Below are 18,325 nucleotides of genomic sequence, written 5' to 3'. Positions count from 1 at the left end.
TGATAAAGAATCCTTCAGAATTCAACTCACTTCCTGGATTTCAGCTTTCAAATAGGAGCCAGACAGCTTTGAAACACTTAAGCTCTTGCTGAAACAATTAGCCAAATTGATCTAATGAGGTAAGTAGAAGAATCAGAATTCAGTACTTCAATTCTTTAATTACAAACACTTGAAGCACTTAAGATGAGGAGGTTAAGGTTCAGAGGTCACAACACTCTCACAATTGAAGCAACAAATATTGATGTGATCCTATATGATTATGGGTGATCACTGAAGGTTCTTGGAAAAGAAACGCTAACTAAGAGTGGAGGAGAACTTTGAAATGAAAAGTCATCTTATGCTGACATCAAGCAGCATGGGTAACGCAAACCTGTGACCTGGCTATATTTATACAGGCATTCACTAAAATATTCATAATTTTCAGGTGTTTCCAGGAGATGGAGGAGCATGAATTTTAATCACACATGAATAATGTAGTCGCAATCTGCTTTCTCTTTATAGCACACACTTAACACACAATCCTTATCTTTTCAATTCATGAGGTGGCAACATTCATCGCAATCACTATAGGTTGATAAGAATCAAATGGAAGCTAGAGCTGGGCTGAGAGTTTTTAATTGGTCAATTGGAATTTGGTAACATTTCAGGTTGGCATGAAATCCCAGAATGAATCACCTGCTGCTGTGACGAAGAGTGTCTCATCAAGCTCAGCCGCCCCCATGAGCTGCAACAGACTACAAAAGGGACTGTGCTGTGGACAATCTGACTGAAGCAGGTAAAAGGGTAAGGCAAAAAAAAAAATGTATAGCATTTGAAATTCAATTTTGATATCTTCCAGAGAATATAATCATTGAGCTTTAAAATGGAATATTTGTGAAAATGTGCAGCCATCATGTTGTGGACTTTTATTGTTAATTCTGCAGAGTGGCCTCCATGAACTCATACGAGTTGAGTTTATTTGAGGTCATCAAACAGGGAGGGGGATGGGGGTGGGAGGTCATGCGCTGGTGGGAAGATGCTGTATCTGGCATTTGAGGGTCAGATCCAAACCAAAACCTTTTGGCTATATTCTATACATGGGATTACTAGTGTGGGAGGGGAGAATGTATGGGTCAAACAAACAAACAGGACTTTCACCCTCGAGACTGCTGTTAGCGTCCTGTGTTAAACCAAGTCAAGGGTGACTTTATTATATTTTTGCACAGCCCAACATACACATCTTTTGAAGGATGTTTTCCAATTCTGGAAAGTCGTGACTCGTTAATGGATACCAAACACCACTACCATATGAAGCAGATATATGAATGACTAGTTTTGATTTAGTTAGTAATTTTAATATGTGGAAAACTTTCTTCTTCCTTTTCAGGACGATTCACGGCCTTCCTGTTCTGTGGAATTCATAGTCAGTCCCACAAATGTGCTTGTTTTAGTGTAATCACCTCTGATGAGGAATACCCCAATTTTAAGACTTTGAAGACTTTAAAATGTATTTTTAGAAGATCCGGTACAGGTTGTTGAAAAATAAAGTAATTTCTCTTCATAAACCTGTATCGTTTTCTATTTCTTCCCTCCTTTTACTGTATATTCTTACTATCATCTTGTGTGCAATGCACCAAAGTGTTTCCTTTCTTTAATTTGTTTGTAGGCAAGGTTGAGAGGCCTCAGAATCCCTTTACTGCACACGGAAATGTATTATGCTGACATGAGTAATAATACTCTTGCAGACTTGTGTGAAAATGTTAGGTAAAAACAGCTTTTCAGCTGCAACCACTGAACCATTGATATGTAATCAATCCCTGCATCATATTGCTCATACACTGTAAGTGATGGGAAACACTGACTGGGCCAGATCCCATTTTAAATAGAAGGACAATATAGAAGTAAAATATCAGTCTTATCATAAATACAAGCAAAAGGAGACCAAGGATCAAAGAATGACAAGATGAAAAAAAATAATCTCATTCTCAAGTGCAGTTCTCAACCTTTTTTGTGTCAAGGACTCCTATATTGATACACAAATAAATAGTCACAGACACCCATTTGATAAGACTTCGCTTCAGGGACCTCCATCCGAAAATATTTTGGTTGTTAGATATGATAAAGACCAGAATTTTATAGTGGTCAACTACAGTTGAAGAGATAACCATGGAGGAAGTGAAACATAATGCTCACTCTTAACCGAAAAATTATCGACAGATTAATCAATAATGAAAATAATCTATAGGTGTGCCACTAACTGATGATGCATGACTCAGTTATTGTATTGTAGCAGATCTATGACAGTAAATCTAACTATAAAGCAAAGAATCCCTATCCGTCTGTCAACCATTCAACCGTTCATCTGATCGAAGTCACACTTAGCGGGTGTATTGCTGAGGACCAAAGGAAGTGCAGTGTCGAGTGCGAGCTCTTATTAGTAGTGCGTTATGCAAATACTGTGTATTGTATTGAGAGGTGACTCCTATTAACTGTTACACCGCCGAACAGCATGCTGGGCACAGCTCACTCTCCGTCACTCTCTACTCAAATATTTCAAGCATCAGCGGTGCAACTTTCGGAATGAATGCTTTTGTTACCGGGGAAATAGCCTGGTCCCAAATCTCATGGTAGGTGTATTGCTCAGGACCCAAGGAAGCGCAGTATCGGTTTTTCGTATGAGCAGTAATACCGGAGGCCAAGCGCCCGGTCTGTACCGAACAGGCACGTTTTGAACAGACTGACTGCACTAGTGCTTTAAAACCTATCTGTTGAAAACAACCCCTATGTCATATAGTCTACAGCTCCAGTATAACCACTGCAACACCTTGAAGGAGAAGTATAAGTCCAGTTAGTCTTGGTTAATATCTGGCAGGGAAAGAGGGAATAGTCTAATGAAGTATAAAAGGAGGAAGGAAGGGAATTATTGTCCTTCTACACATCTAACATTTACAGCTCTCCTCTTTCCATGGTCTGATCACCACCAATACAACTCACATTAATTTACACAAACACACCTCTTTCTCTCTGGGCTGTTGCTATAGAGACACAAATGAAATTGTCAGAACCACTGGGATGTTTTTTCCTGATGTGGCTTGAACGACAAGAGCTGCTGACAACTGGAACAGAGAGCACCGGCTCTCGAGCAAGGCACTAATACTGCCAGACTAATGCCATGTGCACATCTGGCATGACAAACAAACCAATAAAGAAAGGCTGTACCAATTAGCATTGCAGGACAACTGTCAACCACAGCGGTAAGATTCACACCAAGATGGCATTGTAGGTAGATATAGAAAAGGTTGCCATGGTGATTTGCTAGAATGGTCTCCATGTTTTTTTCTATGGAAAGGGATGGATCCATGCAGGTTTTGTCACAGAATGGATAAGGGGGGAAAAAGATGCTCTGTCTTCCTGTCCACAGTCAGTCATGATGACCACACTTGTGTCTATTTCAGCCATCTACACCTTAGTAAAAAACGGAAGTGAGTCATTTTTTAATTAATACATTTTGAGGTGATATTAAACAGACGAACAAGTGTTGTAAACAATCTTGCATTCCTTTTTCTTTTTTTATATTAAAGCTATGGCAGGTCTAAACAAAGTGGCACGTTTTATGTGAAACTGATCCTTTTGTTTATGGTCTGACCATTGCCAATGCTTGACTATGTTTTAAATGATATCTGTCTTGTACAGTATCTGCATACAGGTCTCAGTTCTGCATATCTGTGTCACATATAGTCCATACATTTAGCTTAAAATTATAACATTTAGGTACATTTCCAGCTGGCAAATAGTGATAACCACTGGCCAGTGGATTGCAGATACAGTATAGCACCAGCAGTATCAGCCAGAGTTGTAATCAATACCACTTAAACCGAGGCCAAGTCATGACCAAGAACTGAGTGAATCGAGACCATAAAGACTTTGAGGGGTTGAGACCAAGACCAGACCAGGGCAAGTCCCTCACTGCATGACACACTTGCAATCAAATGGGAAACATGCACACCATGCATCCTTTTCAAATTGATCTGAAAGCTCCACATTCCCATAAAAATACCCAAAGGACACATTCACTTTTTTGGAGTGTGTGTGAGCAGTTGCAGTTTACATCCGTGTCTGCCCAAAAACGTCATCACTTCATCGTTTCATCCTATTAGACATTTCTGTGAAATTGTCATAATTAGCACATGAATTCTTGAGTTCTGGCGAAAAACGTGTTTTGTATAATTCCCATCCAGGTGTTCCTGAGATATCGCTTTCACGAGAATGGGGCAGACATGAGATCACACTGACCTGGACCTTTGACCACCAAAATCGAAACAGTTCATCCTTGAGTCCAAGTCGACATTTGTGCCAAATTTGAAGAAATTCCCTCTAGGCGTTCCTGAGATATCGCGTTCATGAGAATGGACCGGTCGGACGGACAACCCGAAAACATAAAAAAAAACAGCCACGAGTATTGCCGGCCCGGAGGCATAAAAAATTCATATTAGAAATGAGTCAAGTTATTGGTTGCACACTGTTATCATTGCTGGTGTTTTGCTGACGGTGCGTGTTTGTTAAAGATGGGAAAATGAAGTCCTAGAAAGTCAATGAGCTCAGCTTGAGAGACTGCAATCTAAGAGACACAAGTGTTCATCAATTTTTACTTTCTGAGTGTTGGGAGTCGATAATAGATTGATTATCAAGTGCAGTGGAGTGGGCTGATGATCAATAAGAATAGATTGGAAGGTTAGCTTTTCAAAATTGACTTCAGATAAAACGCTGTGTTTCAGTGCGGACCGTTGAGGCACCAGCTGAGCCAAAGTTGTAGCCTCACAAGCTACTCCGGCATCAGGGGTTAAGATCAGTTTGACCTGCCTGCCATGCAGCAGGGTGGTTTCAGGGCAAAGGTTAGTGGCAAAGACTGTAGTGTGACAGTGATGTTTGAATAAAGGAACTTACTTTGACTTCTTCCTGTAGTTTCCCGAATCGAACTGTGCCTTTTAGAATCCTGCTGGTGAATCCTTGTTTTTCCTGCTGAAGAACCGAGGCCTGGGGAGTTAGAGAGGGAAGACGGGGGTTTACTGATCTAGTGAGGAACATCGAGGGGTACAACACACAATTGGGTGAAGGGAGTGAGGGATTATGGGAGAGATGGACAAAGAAAAAGAAGGAAACACTTGAAACTGTTACCAATTTACAGTAGTCCTGTGTGAGGCACAAACACTGCCACAAACAGCCCATTTTCAGTTTAATATAACCAAACAAAGGTCTAAAACTTTCGGTGTTCAGAAAAATGAGAAGAAGGATATTTTAATTTAAAAAATAGCATCAAGATAATGGAGAAATACCTGTCAGCCTACAAAATATAGCTAGTGATGTGCTAATGTAGCATAAAATGACATTAACTCCAGCTTGTGCAGTATAATGAGGGTGTTTTACGGCTAAGTGACTGCACATTGAAATGCGCAGCCAAAAAGTCCCAAATTCACCTCATTAATGCTGACATGGATCTTCAGTACCTACTGTCCTGTCCCTCTAAAGAGGCATCAGTACAGGTATGTAAAAAAGAAATAAAAAACAAGGGTTGTAATTAAGAAGATAAATTGTTAAATTGCACCCAAAGTAAATGTTTTGGAGTGTAATTTGACTAAGAGGGCATTTTTATTTTCAGCTAGGACAAATTCATCCAATAAACTGTCTTTTTGAAACCGTTCCAGTCTCTGAATGCACAATTAGCAGGATTGTTCGAGGCAAAATGCAGTAAAGAGAGACTGCAAACTTAAATCGAAGTTTAAAGGTATTTTTTTTTTATTGTGCCTAGAAGGTGAACATCAGCGTCTTGGATATTTACATAAATGCAATAATCCTGGAGGTCACAGCCAGACAGTGAAGGCAACTACAATTGTAATTCAAATGATCAGCCAGTCTTGCTCATAGAAACAGCTCTACTGCTCACCTAATGTGGTCTAGCCACAACACAGCAAATAATAATACCTTTACTGAGAGCACACACACACACACACACACATCATTGTGGTCATCCTGTTCTCTTCCAGACTAATCGGTTCTTGTTAGCTTTAGACCCGCTACCTCTAATATGGTGTCAGTCTGACCTTCCACACATGATGGGCTCTTGCTGATCCTCTAAAAAAAAAACAGCTATGGCAAAGTCCCTGAATCTATTAACATTTACCAGAAAAACTTTCTCCGTTCCTCTGCCACACACTCAGCCAGCTGAGCCAAGTACATACTTTTTTGTACCATTGGTTTCAGATTAGCTCTATTTTTTGGGTTTGACATGCCATATCTTACAGCTCTGACTGTATATTCATCTACCAACCATGTTAGAGTGATCATTTAAAAATGATTAATTCAGCCAGGTATCAAGGCTCTGAAAGAACAAAAGGTGGTATTAATGGAAATGGAGTCTTCTGTTAATCAATACTTCTTTCTTTCTTCATCTTTGAAAGGCGGTTTTCTATGATTTCGTGCTTACGTGTTAATTCTTGCTGAAAATAGATCGAATTACTAAGTAGAAAAAGTGCAGATCTCCCCCAGGTGTGTCTCCCTCTACCCTTCCCAAACAAAGAATAGTTGAATCTCACTCAATTGTCTCTCCCGGCTCCCTTATAGTCAAGATTGTGGCGAAGATTACAAAAACAGGGATTTATTCATGTGTCTAACTTTAGTGGATCATAACATTTTGGCTATGAAATTAATCTGCAGATGCTCTGGTTCAAAATGAGACCAAAAGTTTCTATGGATGTTTTTCAGCCATGACAAATGCTAAAATGTGTCCTGCAACAGACTGGGTAAGGCTTGCTTTTAGCATCGCCGATTGCCAGAAATGCCTTTGAAACAGAATCTAAAATAGTTATTGTGTGTGATCTCCTTAGCGCCCATCATTCCTTTTTCTCTCAGTCCTAGACTATCAAAGCGTTGACTAAATTGAAGCCTTGGTCAAAGAAAAAATACCTTATTTTCTGTTTACTTTACCTTGTTTTATTTTTTTTTAACGAATGTTAGTTGCCAGAGTGTGTTGCTGAGACAGAGAAAGGGCTCGAACATAGTTAATTTTCTGCTGATTTGTGTGTCTGAAAAATGCCATTTTAGTGTCAATATGTTCGGAAGATATGCGGCTTGTGAAAAAAGCAGAATGGGACAGAGCAGCTGGTCCAAAAGAAGCGCAGAGAGCAGCAGGTGGAGGGTGAGTTGACACAGATACGGCTGATGTCTCACTGACATGCTGAGGCAAATGCAACTAAATGGATTCTGTAAATGTCTTTTCAATGTAAAGCAATTGTGAGCCAGCAGTTAACTTGTGTTAAATGAACAAAAGGCCTCAACTCTCCATCCTCTGTTTGTTTTTCTCGTTAAGAAACTGTCAGATATTTAATTTGTAATTATTTGTCACCATATGTCTGCTGTCCTTCAGATAACTGTAGACTATAAAGATTAAATAATCTTTTTTGTTCCCAAAAAGCCTTTCTTGTTAATATACCTGCTCTATTTACGCCACCTCTTCAGATGTGGAGAACCTCAGAATGCACAGGAAGAAGTGTAAATGCGCTTTTTGTAGTCCATTTTCGGACCATTGTAGTTTCATCACCCCAGCAGACCCATGTCAATAACACCCCCCGTCTCATCATAATCACGGAGCCTAGTGTGCAGTCGGATTCTCTTAGCACCGTGGTTGTCTTTTCCTAAGCCCTTATGTATTCTCCGTCGGCCAAATGTTGGAGTTTCCTCATTGGCCATTGCTCTTTCAAAATGTCCAGCACAACGCGTCCCGCTCACGAAACTTGGACCAAGCTGTCAAACTAGGCTATCTATTTCTAAAATGAAACACGATTCAGCAGTGCCATAGCCTATTTCTTGATTAAAATGTTGTCAGAAGTAGATTTTGGTGGATTGTTTAGACAGAGAGTTTACAAGCAGGCCGCCATGCTGTTTCCTGTTTGAAACGGCAAGCAGAAAACCAGGGACCAATCAGGTGCATTCCACAAAAGGGTACGTCACCGCTTGAACGGCTAGTTGAGTGGAGCCAAAGAGTATAGAAGCAAAGAGACGAAACTCTGGTGTTTTGTTTTTTTACAACAGCCTCCCATTTTGGACTGAAAAAGCTTATTATATTTATAATATTTTATTTCGGTAGAATATGACAATAGAACAGAAATCATTTTGTTTTACTTTTGTACGGCACTTTTTAGGTTGACGTTTTACTAGCGTCCGGTAGTCGCTTTCAGTCCGAAACGGCGGAAGCGTAGCTTCGCTGTTGGGCGCTGATGTTGCAATGGAACAAACAATTGACTTTCACTTCTTGGCAATATATGTTCTTTGGTGGAGCAGCGCGTCCCCAAGTGTCCTCAACGGACCTGGTAGACATGTACCGCTGGATTTAACATCATCGATATGACCACTGACTATTTGTGTAATAATTTAGCCAGAAATTCAGAGACTGACCATACACGGTCCAGCCATATACTTAGTTTTGACCGAGTCTTGTTTGACTTTTCGAACTGGCTCACCTAAATGGTTATCAGCTACACCTGTGCTTTTCCTGCAATGACATGCCAAAATGTCTGCTGTGAAAAAGGTCTACTGCAGGCACTGTTAGTAAATTCAGTGGGATGTTTAATCAGTAACACTTATATCACCCGCCGTTATTTGCAGTATCCTCCCTGCATCTTACTGCTGACATGGAGCGTATGCCTCAGGTGGCAGAGAAACTGCACCTGTTTGATAAATGACACACACGACTCCTGGCACAAAAACAAAAGGTTCCCGAAATCTGCCCTCAGACTATTCTGCCTCTGCGGACCGACTGTCATCAGCCACATGCTGCACGGCTGCTCCGCATTACTCAATAGCTCCTCAGTATGTGTAGAGGGAAGCTTTATCGGGCATTTGCCAGATTGTCTGTGCTGCCTTGTTGCTGCAGCATTTGACTGATTCCTGCCAGCCAGTTTATGTCCTGGATGACTGCCAGCTCTCTGTGGTTGTTTTTCTAATCCCACCTGCTTTCACTCCAAGTAAACTGCCTTTAAACCTTACCTGCTGAGTTCAATCATGCTGCCATCCAACTAAGCTAGCAACAGCCTAAAGGTGAAACACTGTTACTATTTGCTCAGTTTGCATTACATTTCAAAATTTTATTTTATGATTTGTGAATATGGAATACTGCAGGAAATAAAACAGTATAACATATTAACATAATAAAGTGCAGTAGAATATGGAATATAAAATATATAATATAATATAAATGTAGTAATTTCACCTTAAATTCTATATCATATACTATACTATGTTATATGTAATACTGTTTCCTTACATTTTGTACTACATTATATGTCTACATTAATGCAGACCAACACTAAGTATCATTACTTAATAATATTATATATTAGGGATGCCTTATATTATGATGAGTATTTGGCAAAGGTGAATTATAACATTATCAGGATGTGTTCAAATATAATCTTGTAAAATGTAGTTTTCGGTGAGAAACTTGAAGGAGATGTTTTCACATCAATCCAAAATAGATATTACAGAGGGAATTAGGACCTGTTTGACTTCCTAACACCTCTAAGGAACTTAATATACATAAAAACGTGATCGGGGTATCTCCATTATATATTATTCTGGTGTACACTGTTATAGTAGATGACATAATTTCACTCTTACATATACAATACTTTGCAGCTACTAATAACACTACTATGTCACTTCACTTGAGACAGTACTGCTGAAGTACAACACTGGGTACTGTATGTGTACTGCTTGCCTTGTAATTTTGAGTTTAACTGCTCTTTTTTAGTAAAAATCTTCTAAATCGTCGTCAGATGTTTGCCGCTGGGTTCCTAGATTACATTTCGGCCGATGCGTCCTGCCTCTTTTGTTCTCCACGCATACTGTTTACCTGCATGCAAACAAAGCCTGCTCAAACGTGATTGGTCAATACTACTCTGACTACAAAACGGATTAAAAACGGAAACCAGAATGCTTCCGATACCAAAATCTCCAGATTCTGCATTCATATGCAGATGTCTGTTTATGGAGATTATGTGTGTGTATGTGAGTGTCAGTACTGTCATGTGTATTACCCAGTCTGTGTGTGTGTACAGTAATACCTTGTTTCCCTGCAGTGATAGAAGTGTCAGAAATAATACATGTACATAACTGGTCTCAGTAGTACTACTAATGCTATGTGAATTACGTGTACCGTGTACCATAAAAATCTTTCTACAGTATCAGTAGCGTCAGTAGTACCATCTGTAGTAGTTGGTCTCTCTCCTGGGAAATGTGCTCCGCCACAGAAATGACAGCTCCCATGTAATGCCGAGTATTCTCCTCTTTCAACACGCACTCTTCCTTCTGTTTCTTCAACACACTCATCCTCCTCTCAGCCTTCCTGGATGATGGAGAGACAGGAGAGATGAAGGAAAAAGGTAAAACAGAATTAAAAACAAAAGATTGGGAAAAAGAGGATTGCAAAAAAAACAGGAGGAGAAATAAAGTGGAGAAGAGATTTAGAAAAAATATATCAGGGGTTAAGGGAAAGGAACAGAGCAGAATGGTTGAAAACAGAGAATACAAGAGAGACAAAGAGCTAACTAGATGATGTCTTGAGACCCTGCCATCTTGATGCGAGCGGCATGAAAACACTGTTGGTTAATCAAACACCTTCTGACAATCTTCACACTTCAGAATGAGAAAGTCCACATTAATCTCAGCTCAGGTCTACGGGGAGCAGAGGAAGGTGCCAGAGACCAGAACAGATTTTAAAACAGCTGTAATCCCTGACCAAAATAAATTGTGTACGAAAATAACCCGAACTGAACTATGGTGAAATGTGTAATGCTGTCACTTCAGCTTATGTCTGTACAGAGTGTTAAATAACCCTCTCGCACTAGGACTGTGATGATCATTTTGATTGTACTTTTTTGGGTGGAGTGAGCATGTTTTTAAACATAGGATAAAACTTTAAAGAGGGGAGATGATCCGCCCTCTTCAAAAAAGTGGTTCTGTGCCTGCCTCTAGCTGTCACACTGCTGAACTGTCCTGCATCCAGGGAAAAAACAAATCAAATCTAAAGCTAAAACTAATTAGTGGTTTCAAAGCTATTTGATTAGATTCAGTGGTTGTTGATTTGATTTAAGGAGGACTTCATGTTTTTTTCCTTTTTAATTCAATTACATATTCTGGGTCACACTATGATTCAGTAATCACAGTATTAGGCAAACATGTTTAACACCCAAACAGGTGTTTTATTTCATTCTGGCTGATTGCACCTGTCTAGGTTAAAGGCGAGCAGAGCTATGCTGCGAATTATGTGAAGTCACTAAACTCCATGTTCTAATAAGAATAATTAAAGTGTAACCTGCCCTGTCATAATAGGTGCAACAAAACTAACAAGCGGATGTGAGGGGGGTTTAAATAATCTGCTGCATTTATTATCATAACAAAATGACAAAAAAATATGTTTCAGTGGTTTTACTTTATACTAAAATATGAACCGCCACATATCAAGCTTAGAATACTTTCTAAGAGGATTTAACAGTGTAGTCATTCACCTTTTTTTAAAGTTTAAAAGTTTTTAGACAGATCTATTTATTGCGCAGCTTTGGGCTTTGTTAAACAGATTATAAAACATGCCATATGATATCAGCTGGACCAGTGCTGACTGCACATTTTAGTCACATGAGCAGTATTGGTAGCAGGAAGCTGTGCAGTGATCAAATACCCAAGCTCTGGTATTTTGATAGCTACAGTACCGGCTGAGCCTCACAAAGGGACTGCTTCAACTTCTTTTTTAACATCTTCCCACACTTTTGGCCTTAGCATTTAATTTCATGTTGTGGGATCAAGAGGTTTCTGCTCTAAAATGTCACACAACTTGGCTATAAATTATTGAGCACAGTTGGATCTAGATTTACTTTTTGGATTAACAAGCTGTAATCTAATCATTTGGGGCAACCTTGCACCGTCATTTTACGTCCATTAAAAGTGCTTGTTTTTGCCACTGACAGGCATTGTCAGTTGTTATTATAGATGTCTGATAACATTATGGAAAGGACCCTACAGAGAAATAAAACCTTTTTCTTACCTTTCGCTTTCCGTTTGTCATTGTCTCATGTGACTTGTTGCCGGAAGACAGCGGTGGAAACGTGAGTGAGAGTCGAGTGAGAAGTGCCGGTGTTGTCAGAGTTTGTTGTGTTGGAGTAAGCATAGCTTAGTGTTATCTAAAAGATTTCCAATGTCATGGCTGAATATTTAGATGATTTCCACAATGTGGATGCGACGTGAGGTTTCAGATCGAGACACAAAATAACAAACAGACCGGATCAAGCAAAAGGTAAGAAAAACATTTAATTTCTCTGTAGGGTCCTTTCCATAATGTTGTCAGACACTTATAATAACAATCTGAGCCTGTCAGTGGCATAAACAAGCACTTTTAGGTTGCCCCAAATGATTACATTACAGATTGTTTCGTGGCTGCCATCTACAGCGCTCTCCTTCAATACTGGACCAATTTCAAAAAGTGTTGTCCCCGATAGTCACTTAGACACAAAAACATGGAAAATAGGGTCCAGGTTGGAAAATACCCAAATTATACTTTAAGAAGACATGTTGGAATTATGCCCAACTGGCCTGTCAAAGGCTTCATATGTAAGATGATATCAGACAAAGAAAGCAGTACATTTTGTACCTGTTGGCTTGTTTGGTGACCGCCTGCTCAACCTCCATTCTCTTTATATCAGCAGTCAGGTTGGCTTTGTCCAGGGCCAGGCTCCTACTCTCCTCCTGCTGGCTGGACAATCTGAGCAGCAACTCGTCCATCTCACTCTTATTCTTACTCTCCTGCTGTTCCAATTGTCTGAGAGCCAAAGGCAGATTGTACAGCACATTATAACAAAACAGCTGGTACTTGGTGAACACTTCTCAACAAAGTGTATCCCATCACATTAAAATGTACAAACCTACAGAGGCTTGTCCCCGTTTTTATTAATGCTACTAACTTGTATCCTTATACTACTAGTTTTGATTAACTTCTACAAGGATTCTGCTCTACCACTTAAATTTATTTATCATATCCCACTGCTGCTCTCGATTGCAATTAACAATGCAATGCTTCAGTTGCTACTCTAGTTTTATCTGCTATAAAATCAATTGCAAACTGAATTAATAATAAACCAAACTAAAAATGAACTGAGGTGAACTCTTGGCAAACCTGTTGGCAAGAAGAAGATGAGAAGCTCTGGCATTTGGCATTTTTGGATGACAATATGAAGGGAACTGTACACCCTTACCTAACATACAGCAAGTGAGAATGTGTGTCACTAACAGACACTATTCAGTTCTTCTCTTTCTTGTTCTCACTTCACAAAAGAAAAGAACTGTGTCCCGGTTCAGGAGCAGATCTTTTTTTAATACTGATTGATTCATCTTTTAGAGTAAGAAACATTTGATCAAATAAGACATTGTAGCGGTACCGTCTGAGTTTCCCAGCAATGCTGCAGTGTTCGTCCCAGGTGATGGCATCCTTCAGGCGGGCCTGCAGAATTTGTACCTCCCTCCCATTTTTCTGAACCTCCCTCCTGCTCTCTTCCAGGTCCTCCTGCAAATGCTGCTTTTCCGCCTCAAACAACATCAGTTGCTTTGTCACCTTGGATACTACAAAGAGAAGGGAGAGATGGGGAGGAGTAAAATGGAGTGAAATAAAGAGTCAACATGAAAGCAACAAAGAAAAGGATGCAGGGCTACAATGAAAGAGAATTATGCTAAAAGTTTTAAGCCTTTCAAGATTTCCTCTTTAAATTTAACCACAGATGGTTTTGCCTTGTACGTATGGTTTCCTATGAAGAATTCCTTTCATTTTTACACTTAGGCATGTGGCGCTCCAACCGTTTTTTTGTTTTGCTGACTGTGAAATTGACTTTGCTTGTCTGTGTGGTATTTTGATACCCAGCACAAAGCGCACGATGCACAGGTGGGAGGGGAAGAGCAAACAGGTGGGAGAAACAGTCAATGAGGCAGAGCCCTGACCAGTGGATGCTTTTAAATTAAAATTAAAAAATAATGTTTAATATGGATGAATACAGGAACGTCTGAAAATCAGTCTGGATTTATCAATAAAGCTTCAGTTCATTAACTCCCTGCAGCTATCTGACATGACACCAGGCTGCTACAGAATGACCGCAAACACCTCTACACACATCAGACTTGTCTGTTATAACTCGATATTCTGCTTGATTATGCAGAATAACATTAATCCTGTGCTTCACAGCCTCCTTTTCAACTTTCAAAAAACTAAATCAGCCTTACGGAGCAAACACTGCTGTGTCACATTTTAAGGTATGAAGTAACCATTTACAACGTGAAATATTGAAGACTTATGAGTGAAATCTGATTGATGCTATCATATAAAATTCTTCATCAAACTATTTGCTTGTATCATCATTGTTCTAATGAACTGTTGAAGACACACTAAATCTGCCTTTGGCTACAGATTTGTGGTGCTGTGTGTTCACATTGTGCCACTCTGCACCTTCTAGCCCATGATGTACTGCTTTGTTGTTGTTGTTGTTGTACCTTCAGAATAGTGCCTGCTCTGGCTGCTCTTGGCCTTAACATGCTGAGCCTCGAGCTGATCAATCAGAACCTGGTTCTCCTGCAAAACCAGAAGGGCCTGTTGTTGGAGCTGATGACTGGAGAGAAAAGAGAAAGATTATGTTTGAAGCACAAAGCTGCTATAATATTCATATGAATATTCACTTCAATTATTGATACTGAATAGGTTATACATTTTTGAAAATTTTATAATTTTAACTTTAAAAGCCAGTCTTAATGTACATGTGTAGTCTAAATCAACCCTGGATATTAATATCCTTAGGGCTGTCAACGTTAATGTGATAATAACGCGTTAACGCAAATTTGTTTTAGTTTACAACCTGTAGTCCCTATCTGCCTTCATTTGAGCTGGTGGTGTTGTCTCAATCATGAATACTGTGCAGGAAGTTATTGTTCAGAACACCTGCCAGATGTACTAAATGTAAAAGTATGCAAACAGTCACACAATGTCTTACTCAATGTTCACATTGTTCTTGAGTTGATAGACAATTTAAAACAGGTTAAAATGTCTCTATCTGACTATTACAAGTTAGAGTGATGATGACAGACAGAGTAGTGATGGGGAAGATATGGGAGCACAGAAGAAGATGTAAAGGTTTTACTACTTTTATTTCATTATTTCACACAATATAAGCTTTAGTGGTAGACCCAGAGATTGGCAAGCAGCAGTGCGGAAGAGAATAAAGGAGGTATTTAATTTTCACTACATCAGGGGAACAAATGGTGACGGCCAAGCAAGTGCTGACAGTGCTGAACCAATACACACACACACACACAAAGAGTATATTTCTTCTTACCAGTTCTTCTGGCTAACCCCTCCGATCTTTGCAATTTCATCATGGAGTCTCTCATTTTCTTTGATCACCTCCTCCACATGAACACGAATCCTTTTTACCTCCTCCTGTGGCAAGCAGACAAAGACACATAAGGACCTCTGATCTCAAGGACGCAAGAGAAGTTTTAAATTGGAGACAGCAAAATAAAAACAAAAAAGAAGTCTTCTTCCAGTACTACTGCTAAGGATTAAGGATCACCCTTCTGAGACTAAATCCTTGACGGCAACTACAGCTGGGTGCACCAATTCTCCAGGGGCCTGTACCACGAAGCGAGATTAGTGTGTTAGACGGCCATCTTTGGGTTTAACTCAAGTTTTCCAGTACCACGAATCTGGCTCACTTTTAACAGAGGTAGAGAACCAACCTGCGCTGCACAGCTAACCTGCACCGGAGCAGGTCAGCTTCAGAGGATCAGATCAAGACGTGTCAACAGCCCCTCTACTGACCAATCAGCTCACTGGAAAAATTCAGTCATCATTCTTACAGGATACTGACATGGAGTAAAGTACTGACTTTACAATAAAGTAGGGCTGTCAATCGATTAAAATAGTTAATCGCAATTAATCACAAATTAATCACACATTTTTCATCTGTTCAAAATGTACTTTAAAGGGAGATTTGTCTTGTATTTAATACTCTTATCAACATAGGAGTGGGTAAATATGCTTGCTTTATGCAAATGTATGTATATATTTATTATTGGAAATCAATTAACAACACAAAACAATGACAATATTGTCCAGAAACCCTCACAAGTACTGCATTTAGCATAAAAACAAATATGCACAAATCACAACATGGCAAACTCAAGCCCAACAGGCAACAACAGCTGTCAGTATGCTGACTTGACTATGACTTGCCCCAAACTGCATGTGATTATCATAAAGTGGGCATGTCTGTAAAAGAGGGACTTGTGGGTACCCATAAAAACCATTTTCATTCACATATCTTGAGGTCAGAGGTCAAGGGACACTTTTGAAAATGGCCACAAGTCCCACAATATAGTGACAATTAATAAAGAGCAATCAATATTCTTGTAGATTAGTAGCATCATTTTTGCTGTTCCAGGCTTTCCATTTCCACTCAGAGCATCTAACAAACAAAGTTTATAGCGCAACATACATAAAGATTATAGCTGCATTTCAGTTGCACAGAGTTGATGCTTTTACACTCTTATTCCATCACTGTAGCTCAGATAAACATGAGGTGGCTTTGTGATGACAACTGAAAATAAAAACTATGCCCTCTGTTGTCTTTCAATATAAAAATAATCCACACGCTGTTAATTGGCTTCTATGATTATAATGTGATATTTCAGTGCTGCAGGTTTTGATCCCATGCATTGCATATATCCAAGGCAACAACTTAACAGTTTGCTGCTTATATGATAACATCTAACATAGACTCCTAAAGAAAGATTGATTGAGGGGATAATAAGAAGAAACTCACACAAACACGCATACAGTTTCTTCTCACATACACTTTACCTCAGTGGTTTGCAGAAGAGCATATTTCTCGTTCATCCCGTCTTCATAGGCCAGCAGCAAAGGAGATAAATACTTCATGTCGAGCTACAAAAAAGGAAAAAGAGAAATGATCCAAATTAGCTGCAATGACAAAGCCATGAATATATTCCCATATAGGGCTTATTCAAGGCAGGCAGGAAAAACACTTTCCAGCCCACTAGTCACAGTGGTCGTTAAATCTGAATCATACCGGGTGCAAATCTATCCAGCAGGATTGCAGTCATTGTGGACCGATAGGGAACAACCTGGAACTCTGCTTTGGTCACTTGAGGGATAAAGCACTTTATCTTCTAGAGTTGCAACGATTAATTGATTAATTGTCAACTATTAAATTAAGCGCAAACTATTTTGATAATCGATTTATTAGTTTGAGTTTGAGTTTTTTTTAAAGAAAATAGGCAAAATTCTCTGATTCCAGCTTCTTAAGTGTGAATATTTTCTGGTTTCTTTACTCCTCTATGACAGCAAACTGAATATCTTTGAGTTATGGACAAAACCAGACATTTGAAAATGTCATATTGAGCTTTGGGAAACACTGATCGGCATTTTTCACCATTTTCTGACATTTATATAGACCAAACAACTAATCGATTAATCGAGAAAATAATTAACAGATTATTTGACAATGAAAATAATTGTTAGTTGCAGCCCTACTCTCTTCCTTCTGAAACTTTTTAGTGAACCTGGGCCTGAGCTTCAAAGCTGTCAGACCAGTTATGTGTCACCAGACTGAGCATTTATGATTTCACATGTTAAATCCACATTAATCTGCTGAACAACCGTTTCAACTTAATAGGTACTATCTTAAGTTATCACTCAGCTGTATAAAAAATGACTTGCCAATTAAACCAGCCAGCCATATTAAACAGATTGATTAGCTAAATCTTACTATTAACCAGCCACAAAGTTAGGCTACTGCCATGCCATATTAAAGTAATGTCCTGTGCAGCTATATAAAGATACTGACCAGCCAAGGAGGAGGAGGCCCCGTCTTTGGTAAGCCACCGATTCTGGAGCTCTGCATGAGACACAGTAAGAAAGAGAAAGAAAATTAGTCATCATACCATCATAGCCATGGTTAATATGGTTGCTTTAATTGCTGTCCTTCACACAGAGTAAATATTTAAAATATGTTGATAGAACCAGAGGATTAAAGTCTGAAAATGTTTTACATTTGGCTGCTTCTGGTGTACAGGTCTTAAGGAATTAAAGAACATTACAGTTTTATAACAACAGAGCATATGGGGAATTAAAATAAATAAAAATTGTTATATGATCTATGGAAGCAGACAAAGTTCAATTCTAGCTTGGCTAATTTTATTCAGACTTATATTATCTCTTATTACTGTATTATTATTACTATAAAAC

General features: G+C 39.2%; 1 protein-coding gene across 2 annotated transcripts in view; it reads right to left on the bottom strand.

The window, feature by feature from the left end:
• The window catches only part of cep89 (centrosomal protein 89), a 91,325-nt gene that overhangs the window by 61,508 nt on the left and 11,492 nt on the right, over nucleotides 1–18,325 (bottom strand). The window contains exons 9-17 of one of the 2 annotated variants that reach the window (XM_074660861.1): nucleotides 17,925–17,975; nucleotides 16,919–17,002; nucleotides 15,393–15,496; nucleotides 14,557–14,672; nucleotides 13,458–13,638; nucleotides 12,674–12,841; nucleotides 10,234–10,375; nucleotides 4,924–5,013; nucleotides 593–734 (exon numbers count right to left, since the gene is read on the bottom strand). In XM_074660861.1, the coding sequence (XP_074516962.1) occupies nucleotides 708–734; nucleotides 4,924–5,013; nucleotides 10,234–10,375; nucleotides 12,674–12,841; nucleotides 13,458–13,638; nucleotides 14,557–14,672; nucleotides 15,393–15,496; nucleotides 16,919–17,002; nucleotides 17,925–17,975 (963 nt within the window). In that variant the 3' untranslated portion in view covers nucleotides 593–707. Of the gene's footprint in view, nucleotides 1–592; nucleotides 735–4,923; nucleotides 5,014–10,233; nucleotides 10,376–12,673; nucleotides 12,842–13,457; nucleotides 13,639–14,556; nucleotides 14,673–15,392; nucleotides 15,497–16,918; nucleotides 17,003–17,924; nucleotides 17,976–18,325 lie in introns of those variants that run through there. The other variant, XM_074660854.1, reaches the window with a different exon arrangement.

Source organism: Sebastes fasciatus, chromosome 2 (assembly GCF_043250625.1).
Source record: "Sebastes fasciatus isolate fSebFas1 chromosome 2, fSebFas1.pri, whole genome shotgun sequence".
In the NCBI taxonomy this organism is placed as follows: domain Eukaryota; kingdom Metazoa; phylum Chordata; class Actinopteri; order Perciformes; family Sebastidae; genus Sebastes; species Sebastes fasciatus.
The sequence above is the reverse complement of the archived record's forward strand: the minus strand, read 5'-3'. Positions and strand labels throughout refer to the sequence as shown.